Below are 11,875 nucleotides of genomic sequence, written 5' to 3' on the forward strand. Positions count from 1 at the left end.
CAATCATTAGAATGGAATGAAAGGTGGAAATGGAAAGCTGCACTAGACATGGACTGCTTCAAGCCTCTACTGGTGTTATAATGATGAATGGACTGTGGATTCTCAAACACTGGTCTCCAGAGGGGCAGCAGAGAGGAAATATGTTCCTACTGGAGCACAATATACTACAAGTGTGACAAATGTGAGGAAGAAGCAGCAGTAGTCTTCATATATGGTCAATATCTACTCACATCTGGGCAAAGAAAACAGCAGCAACACAGCAAAACAATTCAATGTTTATTTAACTAAAAACATTGGAAAACATTCAAAAACCCATTAGACCAATCACAGAAATCACACTGGGAGTGATGTATTCAACTTTGTAATATATATATAAAAAAAAGAAACAAAAAGCTTTCAGGAAAAATATCAGCAAGAGACAGTTATGACGGACTATACACAAGCGTTTTCATAGCCAACCGCTCAACTATCCCTTCTTAACTTCACAGAAAGACAGCTGCAAAAGAAGGCATTCTATCAGTTATAACGCAATGTTACACCCCTCCCCAACCTTTAAAAGACGCCCCATACCAAAGCAGGTCAACACAACCAACAGCCTGAGCGATGCTTACACAAACACAAAATATTAGAAGTAATGTCAAAAAGGAAAACCAATTCTAATTTGACACGTCTCATTATCAGTACTACACTGGGCTGCATTAGGTGAATGTTCACAGGCTGTGAATGATGGGTTAACACTGAACTGTGCATGACGCGTTCCTGCACTAGTCTTGAGAGGCAGAGCGAGAGCGGGAACGAGAGCGGGAACGAGACTTCGAACGTGAAGGAGAGCGAGACACCGAACGCTTGCCGGGCGACTCGGACTGACGCCGGTCTTCTTTAGGAGAAGGGGAGCGGGAACTGGACTTGGCCCGCTCTCCATTTCCATTCTCCATTGGAGAAGCCGAGCGGCTCCGGGACCTCTTACTGACGGACTTCTCCTTGGAGCGGCTCCTGGAGTCTCTGTCGGACTTGGCTTTGGAGCGGCTCTTGGAGCGAGACTTGCGAGAGCGGGATTTGGGGCTGGTGGAGCGACTGCGTGACTTCTGCGAGCGGGAACTGGACTTTGACTTCCTGGAGCGGGACTTTGTAGGGGACTTGGAGTGAGACTTTCTCCTGGACCTGGAGCGTGACTTGCGACCAGACCTGGACCGAGAGCGGTGCTTGCTGCGGGACCTCGAGCTGTAAAACACACACAAGCTAGTTAGAAAAGCCCTCAGAGTCACATTTTAACCACACACTCAAAAAAAAGTAGCATCTTACCGAGATCTGGACCTGGAACGGCTTTGTGAACTCCTGCGACTCCTGCTGCGAGAACGGCGTCGGCTGCGAGACCTATAAAACAAAACGGCCAATTCAAATGACCAACAGAAACCCAAGAAAGACCAAGTGAGATGAAGCCAAGAACTGAAGGCCTGACCTTGACCTGCTCCTAGAGTAGGAGCGACGTCGTCTCGGTTTGTCCTCCACAAGACGGATTTTTCTTCCGTTGATATCAGTGCCATCCAACTTGTCCACAGCTCTCTTCATATCGGAGTAGGAGCGAAACTCGATGACGCCCTCATTGGTGCGCTCTTTGTGGGCGTCAGCATAGGTCACCTCTCCAGCCTGACGCATGAAGTCCTACGCTCACAAAACAACAGGGCTTTCAATTAAAGACACAAAAGGTTTCCCAAAATATAAATGGAGACTATAAACCATTCTTATTTAATTACTTTTTTTAATATTCACATTCTTTTTGCTGTCACAAACCCACACAAGGACCAATAATGTATTGATCGTTGCCAAAGATGAGAATGATTCACTAGCACGAACAGCTCGAAGCTCTAGCAGAAAATTAAACTTGTATTTGAACCAGACACTTAAAGGGAAAGTTGACCTTCAGTGACTTGCAAACTGATTTTTTCCCATAATATGAAAGTCAATGGGGAGCAGCAACTGAAGGTGAACTATCCCTTTAAATGTGGCTCCCAGGAGCATAACAACATCAGTTCAATCAAGTCCAAAAAGAAGAGTTTTACACCTTTGAAAGCAGGCTCACCTTGAGATCCTGCCAGCTGCAGCGACTGGACAGGTTCTCCACGATCAGACGGTACTCGGTGCGAACCGGAGGTCCATATTTCTCTCTTCCGCTCCGGCTCCTGCTGCTATAACCACTACTGCCTTCAGACAAAAGCCAAGAGACACTCAGTACAGAATTAGACGCGATCCAGAAAGCGCACACAAGGCAACCTCTTCAGACATCTGCATAACGCATGATGTTCAGGACTGAGAGAATGAAGTCTTCCTATCCCACCCCACTGAAGTCACCCCCAAATAAACACTACAAGACCTCAGCACCACAGAGCTCTGACAGGACTTATTAAAAACTAACTAAATAAATCTTGACATATGACCGCACTGGATTTGTTCAATCAGTCCCTCGGAAAGGGTCAAAGGTCGCATTGCTGGTCTTCACCCAACAGCTCAAGAACAGCAATGCTCTGGACGTGAATACTTCTCCAGCGACACAAGGTTTTAACATGAGCCCCAATTATAAAGACAGCAAACGAGCACACAATACCCTCATGAAAACAAATAAAATAAACTTATATTAGATGCTGACGTGATACCAGCGACAGCACAAGACACGTAGCAAGGGAAGCCCATTGCTCTTTTTAATAAAGAAAGTCAAATGAAAAACTAGTGGGTATCTACATTCGTTTAATCTGACCAATATTTCGTTCAACATAAAAACCAATGGGTTTCCTCACCATCACCCTGGTCTATTGGCAAAAGGCAGCTGTCATCATGGCTTCCGGTTAGGTCAGCCAAGGGTCAAAGGGCAAAGGTCACACACACATTGTAAGGTGAAAGCCAAGGCCAAACGGGACAGGCAGTCATCTTAGCCTCAATGGACTCGGACTCAGCCCGCACCGGACTCTTTTAAATTGAAACATCAAGGACTTTTGTTAATGTTGAATTCAGATGGAAACACAAAATCTCATCGTCACACGTCACACTGTTTACATGCCAGCGAGGCTTCAGGAAAACAACACTGATGACTAAATCTATTAGTGAGAATAGATTTAGAGATGGACCAATAAAGAGAGGAAACAGCCTGCTATCTGACATGTAAACATCTTTAGTCGTACTCTCCCGGACTTCTGAAGAGTACTCAAGTTATACTGCACATTTATATGACCCTTGGCGTTTAAAACGGGCCAGAACTACAAAAGCAGGGGCATCTTTTGAGGGATTCCCATTTAACAAGGTCACATTTCACTAATTTCATTAGATCCCAGATCCCTTCGGTCCGGACCACAGGCGCTGTCGACTTTAACAGAGAAATGTAGTTAGTCACTGGATGCAGGAGCTAATGCTTTGAAAGGACTGTCCACTGGAAATAATAAAAAACACTTATTATTCACCTCCACTTTTTCTTTGTGCCTGAGGGAGGGAAAAAAAAATAGGAGAAAAGGTTTGTTATAATGATGAACAGGAGTGTACTTACTGCGCCCGCCGCCGCCCCCATAACCCCCACCATATCCATCCCGGTCCCGCCGCGGTCCTCTGGCGTGCTCCACGATCACACGCTCCCCGCACAGATCTTTACCGTTCAGCTCGTACACCGCATCGTCTGCGTCACTCGTGTCCTCAAACTCCACAAACCCATACCTGGAATTAAGCATAGAGTTATTTAACAGAGATCTCCAACATTGTATAAGTGATAGAGCCTGAACGATATATCGGTTTGGCGATTTTATCGTCCGATATGAGTAGGGCTGTAGCTATCGAATATTTTAGTAATCGAGTATTCTACCAAAAATTCCATCGATTAATCGAGTAATCAGATAAAATGTGTTTTTGCTTAATTAAAGTGCAATATTAATTATGCAAGAGAAAATAAGACTCCTGGGTCTCTTAAAATTAACAACTAAGTTTCCTTTTTTATAATTTTTTTTTCATTTTAAATGCATAAAATGCAATGCATACATCAAAAATAAACATTTAATTATTACCAATTGTTTCTCTGTCTGTACTTGTACTGTGAACAATGACAATAAAGTTGACAGATGAATTAAGTGCATTTAAGTGCCATTCAGTTGGGGTTTAAAATAAAGCATTTTCTGAGATGCACATTAAACATTAAACACATAAAACATTCATTTAATTTATCTTTTAATTATTAAAAATTAAGCAAACTTAACTTTTTGGTAAACAAAGGGGATTTACTATTAAAAATAAAACATGAAAGAAATGTTGTGTGATTAAACCTTAAAAAACAGACTTTTATTTTGACGGCTTGACTTACCTTTACAGTTCTGTGTGTGATGTGACGCTAGTTTTACTCTCAAATCAAATGGTCAAATGCTCATGAAGTGACTGTCAGAGCAGTTGGCTTATTTAGTGAGACAGCACGCGCGTTTCAGTGTGTGTGATAAAGGAACTCACACTTCTGCTCCATTCATTAACAGAGACACGCAGAACATGCAGGATTGATATTTAAATAGACTGTTCCGGCTTAATATTTACAGATATTAGTCCATATCGTGATTTGATGTAACTGCAATGACCTATTTTTGATTAATTCATTCAAAATCTGGCAAATTCCGTGCCATTCCGCGTTAAACTGTAAAATCCGTTTTTATGACTGGATTCCGCGATTCCCTCCGCGTTTTCTGCATCGCGGTAATCATAGGGCCCTAGTTGTGGAATGTGAGCTCTATCTTGCAATGGACAGTTGGACACACACCACGACATTCTCTTTACGTTTGTCCGCGCCCTCAAATCAAAACACTGCTGACTCCTTGCATTATGCGATTTCAGACTCCGCGCTTGTGTCTCCTTCCGCTTTGTGGGTGACGTAAACTCGCTGTGTCACAAGCATTGCGAAAGAACCTGACGTGAGATTTAAAATAAATTAAAAGAGGCTTCGAGGCAGAGGAATTTGCCTCGATCATTTTTTGTAATCGATTAACTCGAGTTACTCGAGGAATCGTTTCAGCCCTAGATATGAGCATGTAGCAGATATATCGGTATAGGCATATGCGCCACCGATATGAAAAAATATAAATATATTTTTTTTACATAACAAAAAGGAGATAAAATGCGTGCAAATTGTGTAATTATGTTTGATTACATTTGTCCAGCAGAGTGCACTCCATTGTTCGCTTTAAAGGTCCCCTTCTTCCTGATCCCATGTTTTAAACTTTAGTTAGTGTGTAATGTTGTTGTTAGAGTATAAATAATATCTGTAAAATTCTAAACATCAAAGTTCAATGCCAAGCGAGATATTTTATTTAACAGAATTCGCCTACAAAAAACGACCCGTTTGGACTACAGCCCTCTAGTTCCTGCAGTAATGACGTCACTAAAACAGTTTTTTGACTAACCTCCGCCCACATGAATACACAAACAGGGGGGCGTGGCCTTGTTGCGCTCCGACGGAGAAGAGGAAGAACTGCGTTTGTGTTTGTCACCATGTCGACGAAACGCTGTTATTTTCATCCCGGAGTCCAATCATCTTTGTTTGGCCTTTCCAGGGACGCTGTACTAGGAGATTAATGGTTACAATTTATGTTTAACTCGGTTCCCGAAAATTATAATGCACATGTAAAACTATGTGCAGCACATGTTGCGGAGGACAACTTCCTAAATCACAATCAGTTTAATGCCGGACTCACACAAAGATTATTCTTAAAAGATGGAGCACTTCCCTCTTTGTCTGGAGAAGGTGTTGTTTATGGACCACAGCCGGTAAGTGTATTTTATTATTTAAGTTGGTGCCTTTAACAGCTTCTGTATCTTACTACACAAAGCGCAACACTGTTAAGCTTTGTTAACTAGATGTTAGGGCTGTGCAAAAAAACGAATGCGATTTTCATGCGCATCTCGTCAGTAAAAACGCTCCTGTGATTATAAATACATCTCCAGCAGATGCGTTCTAGCCCAATCACGTTACCAGGAGGGCAGCGCGCGCTCAGCTGGTGTCGAATCGCAACACAGGAACCGCTGGCCCAATCAGAACTCGTTACATATTTCTGAAGGAGGGACTTTATAGAACGAGGAAGTCATCAGCCCTTTTTTATGACAGTGAAAACAGCGGTAAACAGATAGATGAATTGTGTGAAAATACTGTGTTTTTTTTTTACACGCGAAACATGAACACATGTTATATTGTACGCTGTAAACACAATCAAAGCTTTAAAAAGCGCGAATAACGGGACCTTTAAAGCTTAAGAGTACGAGATACTATTGAAACTTTGAACGACCATCACTCCTCAACGGTGCAGTGGATCCACACCAAATTCAAGGGACCCCTTCAGCTCGAGGAACCCTCTCGAGGGGCACTTTCGAATGAGATCACCCCTGTGTCGATAGCCCCAGATAACAACCGAGCTGGAGATCCCGGGGGCTACCGACACACGGAGGGTGGCGATCGCGAGATAGGGACACCAACCAACCCATAATAAATTATATTGTGAAATACCCTGCCAGCATTACTTCTCTTTGTCACATCAAACGTGTTCATCGCCACATTGATGCATTTACTTTTTCTTTAATGTATTATTCCAAAGATGTTTCAAAATGCCCTCGTTTTAGTGGGTTCCAAATATCTTAGAAATAAAACTGCATGAATCGCCAAACAATTGGGAAGCTTCTGGAAATGTCGTCTGGTTGCATGAAAGAAACACAAGCGCGGAGCACAACAAACCATCCGCCATTTTGAGCACGCGACCAGAGCCTTGACCAGCAACACACACACACACACACACACACACACACACACACACACACACACACACACACAAACTGAGCATTTAAACCACGTCCATGAAGTGCAATCTATCGAACACTTCATAAAACAACATATTCTTAAATGAAACGCATCGGAACCGTGAAGCTGTCGTCCTCGTGAACTCACCCGTTCTTCAGATCGATCTCCGACAGCTTCCCGTAGCCGCTGAAAAACCTCTGTATGTCCTTCTCTCGCACGTTATAGCTCAGCCTGCCGATGTACACTCGCGGCATGGTTACCGTTCAGTAAAAATCAATAAAACGCACGAAGCCTCGTAGCCCTAAACGCTAACGGTCTCCGCCGAACGGCCACCTAGCGGTTATGACGTGAACGCCTCGACGTCACTTCCGGCGTAATGAGCACGTTCCAGAAGTCGCACAGTCAGTGACGTGTCGATGCTGAAAGAATGCAGACGTTCAACACGAGCTCAGATTGTTATGTTTATTGATAATAAGCAAAATATAAATAATTTTGACTTGTGAAAAATGGTCCACATTAAGAACTTTAACGGCGGAGCTAGTGTCCTCGAAGACTTCAAGTGTAATTTAACACAGAAAGACAATAAAGACGCTATAAAGAAACTTCTGCAATTATGATATACATTTTTTAAACAGGATTTAAAATGGTTTGTGTTGTTACTGCATACACTGCCTCACTGATTGTGCATTGTAATATGAGAAACAAAAAAGTCAGTCTTGCAACTTTTGTAAGGCATGTTTACTATCTTCAGTCCTCTACAGTTTACTCTGAGGAGGCGTCTTCACTCGTATCACTCCCTCTTGTGCACAGGAAGCTGCGAGAACGCCATCCTGTCTCCACAAGCGGCCCTGGACGAAGCCTCTGCTGCCTCCTGTCAGGAAACACAGCCATGTTAAACACTGAAACATCTACAGATCATCAGCATATACATATACAGCATGAAAACATGGAAGAGTGGACAGAAGCGTCTGCTGACCTGACCAAGGGCTTTCACATTCATAGAGCATCCACTCGTCCGCTCTGAAGGTGCTGTGAAACCACATGGCATGATCGAGCGAGGCTGAGAACTGGGCCCTGTGACGCGGGTGAGGTAACAGTGCGGTCCCCAGGAAGGAGTAGTCCGACACATACGCTGCCACGCAGCAGTGCAGCTTCATATCACCGGCCCCTGAAACAGCACACAACTACAGCCTCAGCACAGGCAGCTGCTCAAATCTCAAATAAACACTACAGTCTGAACACCTGGATACATTCAGATTACAAGACGAGGAGTTAAAAAAAGAGATGAAGTTTTCTTTTACAGAGATTGTAATCACAACTATGAAACTATATTTATAATATCTATAAGAGCAGAGTGTAACCAAAACAAATGCATATGCATGAGAGGATTCCTCAAGATTTCTGTTTAATTAAATACATTTTCCAGGTAAGCAAAAAGAAGTGTGCTTAATTGAATGTGTATTTCTATTTTGTAGTATTAATGATATATAAGGGCACTTAAGTACACCTAAAGAGACACTATTATGCCCACTTTTAAAAAGTGCAGTCTGTATTAATGGCAAAATCAAAGATTTAGTTTAAATCATGTTTTGATTGTGCTTTGAAGTACACTTATTTTGATGTGTTGATTAGTTTATAATCTTAATTTTACCTCTAGTGTGTTATCTGATGTAACGTTTGTTGAGAAATGTTAAATATGCTAAATTACAACATAATCATAACAAGTGTATAATTACAAATGTACATTATATATACGTTTCAATAGAAATTACTTTAAAAAATATATATTTTAATTTTCCACAAATGCTTGTTTAGCCATATTTCAAACACGACCTAAATAATTATAAAATTACATTAAATGATGCTCTCTTTTTCTCAAGGGAATTACTGGTATTTTCAGTTATTTTTCTTCCTGACTGTGGAAACCCTGAATAATATAAATAAAAAAAATAAAAATAATAATAATAATAATAATAATTTGAGGTTCATCCATCTGAAAAGGAAAAATGCTCTAGCACTTTTACTTTTAACCTCACAACTACTTGGATGGCATCTTAATTACATGACATTAATCACAAGTGGCATGGTTAGGTGTTTTTTACTATAAAGAAGTGTTGTTTTATACCTATATGTCCTCTCGCTCGCACCCAGAACAGTTTCTTGGGTTCCATGGCAACACGTCTGTAGAAATCAGGTGGGTTGACTGGCTTGATCTCTATAGGAACTTCATCAGCAAGGATTTTATTTAAACCCTGTCGCGTATTGTCTGCCAGGTTTGGATCGCTGGAAAACAAAACGTAAATCCCACATGAGTGTGACAACAGGTGTTAATAACAGACTGGACAAGCAGATGACGGAGACCTGAGGTAGTGCTGGATGAGCTCCTCGACGGTGAGCAGTGTGTCCGGCGGAGGGACCGAGGGCATGATGAACTGATGCTCCAGTGGACTCGGCTGCTGCAGGTGAAACGACGCCTGACAGATCAGAATGGGCTGACCGTGCTGAATGGCTTTGACAGATCGCACACAGAAACTGCGGCCATCCCGAGTCCTCTCCACCTGGTACAGCACTGGGACCTTCGGGTCCCCTGAAACACACACACACGTTCACAAAATAAAGGGAAACCAAACTTTCCATGTGCATCAGCATATATGTAATTAGAAAAAAAGTGTTAGTTGACCTGCTCTCACAAAGTAGCAGTGCAGTGAATGGGCGTAGAGATGCTCACTGACAGAATTGGCTGCAGCTACAAGAGCCTGACCAACAATCTGGCCCCCGAAGAGCCGTTGCGTGCGAGGAACCCAGTGATGTGTCCCTCTGTGAGACAGAAAAACTGTCAGAAAAATGATACTTTGTGAGACAGAAAATGATCATTTGTTTTAGTGTGGAAGGTCCTTCAATACTAGAAGATGCTATATATATATACCCATTTTTGAATGGGTTTTGTTTCACAATCCTCTCCAGGGTGCAGTTATCTCTATTGCTTGTACACTTTTTTCTACCACATCTTTTCCTTCCCTTCTTCTCTCTATTAATGCGCTTGGACACAGAGCTCTGTGAACAGCCAGCCTCTTTTGCAATGACCTTTTGTGTCTTGCCCTCCTTGTACAAGGTGTCAATGGCCATCTTTTGGACACCTGTCAGGTCAGCAGTCTTCCCCATGATTGTGTAGCCTACAGAACTAGACTGAGAGACCATTTAAAGGCTTTCCAGGTGTTTTGAGTTAATTATCTGATTAGAGTGTGGCACCAGGTGTCTTCAATATTGAACCTTTTCACAATATTCTAATTTTCTGAAATACTGAATTTGGGATTTTCCTTGTTTGTCAGTTATAATCATCAAAATTAAAAGAAACAAACATTTGAAATACATCAGCCTGTGTGTAATGAATGAATATAATATACAAGTTTCACTTTTTGAACGGAATTAGTAAAATAAATCAACTTTTTGATTATATTCTAATTATATGACCAGCACCTGTATATATTCACACAAAGCGAAATGACTCGTCCTGTAGTACTGTAGTGTTAATACAGGATATATAACATTATATGTTTACCTGTACAGGTCGGTGTCGAGCTTGTCTAAATTCAAGACACTTGTAACCAGGACACTTCTGAGATCAGCTTCACCTGACTTAGACACATGGTTTGCTACAATATCAACTCGAGATTCACTGCCGCCTTCAGCCATGTTTACTGTATCTGTGTGGACTCAGGGTTGCCAGGGCTTGATAATAAAACCCTCCCAAACGCTACTCAAAAACTAGTCAAATCGTGTTTCGAGGGGTCCAGGTTTAAGATAACAATTATTTTCCATTCCAGAGGATAAATATGACGCTTAAGGGGACGCTTCATACAGCAGCAACAGTGTAAAAGTATCGCAATTCCACAGGAAAACTGCGGACTTGGCAACACAGGCGTAGAGGGCGGAAACGATTCAAAACCCGTTCAACGATTCATTTACGCCAAAAGGTACACTGGAGTATGCGTGGCGTGTCACATTGTTTAAATGTCGTAGTGAAATATTTCGGTCTATATTGCTGCATATTGTTAAATAAGTGCATAGAAATGGAAAGGATGGGCGAGGCTAGCCCCTTTTTAGGGGTGCTTCAGCACCCCTAAAAAGGAGCTCAGCACCCCTAAAACTTGGAGTGAGAAATTTTGTTATTCTAAATTTTTTGTTCGTCTTTTACACGGTTAAATAATGTCCAAAACATCCTCCGTAGTTTGTGGTTTAAAATGTATGTGTTAAGGAGGAAAATGAAAACATCCCCGCATAGCAATGGTGTCATCCTCTTCTCTTCTTCTACTTCTCCTCTGTACCTGCACCGCTCAGCACGACCGTCATCCAGCGCGAAACACACGCAGAGTGAACCCGTGATGCAACTAAGTTACTCCAAAGCTGTGTCTGACACTTCTTTCCTTTTACCTAGAGTTGTTCCGATTCCGAAACCATATCGGTGAGTACTGGAGTCAGTATCCTGAATCACCATGTTGGTACACATATTTATTTTCGGACTATTTTAGTCCGGCGGGTCGCCGCCGCTGTGGAGTAGCACAGGACCTGGGTGACTCGTCCATAGTCATAAACCGAGAGAAGTAACGCCGGTTACAATGTTCTTCCGCAAGACGCATGCAGTTCTGTTTATTAACTGCTAGAGCGTGAAACAAAAACAGAAGCGCGACAAATAAACTGCGTACCTGTGTAGTGCGTACATGTGTCTCTGTTGTTAAAGTTTATCGTTAATTTGATACTCATTTTAACAATCGGGAGTCATGTAAAAGTGACGTCACGTGCGTCTTTTCTGGTCAGTCGTCATGGAAACATGAAGCCCAGGCGTTTGGAGTGAAAACAAACGACGTATCACTGAAAACACTCACTGTGGCTTTTTAAATGAATTGTTATTAGTTCCTAGACTTATACCTGTTATTTTTCAGTTGTGGTTGACTTTCAAACTAGACAATAAAAGAAAGTTTCATGTTTTTCTTTTGCTGTATTTATTCATTCATCACACATTTAACCTGAACCAGGCTTAACTCCTGAACTCCTAGCATAACTCTCTCTCTCTCTGTG

General features: G+C 42.0%; 2 protein-coding genes across 2 annotated transcripts; both read right to left on the reverse strand.

Annotated features, from left to right (window-relative positions):
* Positions 1-263: 263 nt before the first annotated feature.
* On the reverse strand, positions 264-7,169 carry LOC128022671 (serine/arginine-rich splicing factor 6). Its single transcript, XM_052610454.1, has 6 exons — positions 6,947-7,169; positions 3,533-3,696; positions 2,081-2,202; positions 1,460-1,662; positions 1,303-1,374; positions 264-1,221 (listed from the first exon to the last, which is right to left on the reverse strand). Exons 1-6 carry the CDS (start codon positions 7,051-7,053, stop codon positions 765-767), a joined length of 1,125 nt encoding a protein of 374 aa, XP_052466414.1. The 5' UTR covers positions 7,054-7,169; the 3' UTR covers positions 264-764.
* Positions 7,170-7,247: 78 nt separating this feature from the next.
* acot8 (acyl-CoA thioesterase 8) lies at positions 7,248-10,527 on the reverse strand. Its single transcript, XM_052610460.1, has 6 exons — positions 10,359-10,527; positions 9,480-9,616; positions 9,161-9,386; positions 8,925-9,082; positions 7,776-7,967; positions 7,248-7,670 (listed from the first exon to the last, which is right to left on the reverse strand). The coding sequence occupies exons 1-6, from the start codon at positions 10,490-10,492 to the stop codon at positions 7,555-7,557; spliced, it is 963 nt and encodes a 320-aa protein (XP_052466420.1). The 5' UTR covers positions 10,493-10,527; the 3' UTR covers positions 7,248-7,554.
* Positions 10,528-11,875: the final 1,348 nt, after the last annotated feature.

This window comes from Carassius gibelio, chromosome A11, assembly GCF_023724105.1.
Source record: "Carassius gibelio isolate Cgi1373 ecotype wild population from Czech Republic chromosome A11, carGib1.2-hapl.c, whole genome shotgun sequence".
Taxonomy (NCBI): domain Eukaryota; kingdom Metazoa; phylum Chordata; class Actinopteri; order Cypriniformes; family Cyprinidae; genus Carassius; species Carassius gibelio.

What these genes read in the sequence shown, in the direction of transcription:
- acot8 (XM_052610460.1), bottom strand. Translation starts at nt 10,492, where the DNA reads ATGGCTGAAGGCGGCAGTGAATCTCGAGTTGATATTGTAGCAAACCAT. An exon ending in CTGCTACTTTGTGAGAGCAG is followed by an intron (nt 9,387 to 9,479) that starts GTCAACTAACAC and finishes TGTGTGTTTCAG; the next exon opens with GGGACCCGAAGGTCCCAGTG. An exon ending in CTCATCCAGCACTACCTCAG is followed by an intron (nt 9,083 to 9,160) that starts GTCTCCGTCATC and finishes TTTGTTTTCCAG; the next exon opens with CGATCCAAACCTGGCAGACA.
- LOC128022671 (XM_052610454.1), bottom strand. Translation starts at nt 7,053, where the DNA reads ATGCCGCGAGTGTACATCGGCAGGCTGAGCTATAACGTGCGAGAGAAG. An exon ending in GAGATCGATCTGAAGAACGG is followed by an intron (nt 3,697 to 6,946) that starts GTGAGTTCACGA and finishes GCTTAATTCCAG; the next exon opens with GTATGGGTTTGTGGAGTTTG. An exon ending in TACTCTAGGAGCAGGTCAAG is followed by an intron (nt 1,375 to 1,459) that starts GTCAGGCCTTCA and finishes TTTGTTTTATAG; the next exon opens with GTCTCGCAGCCGACGCCGTT.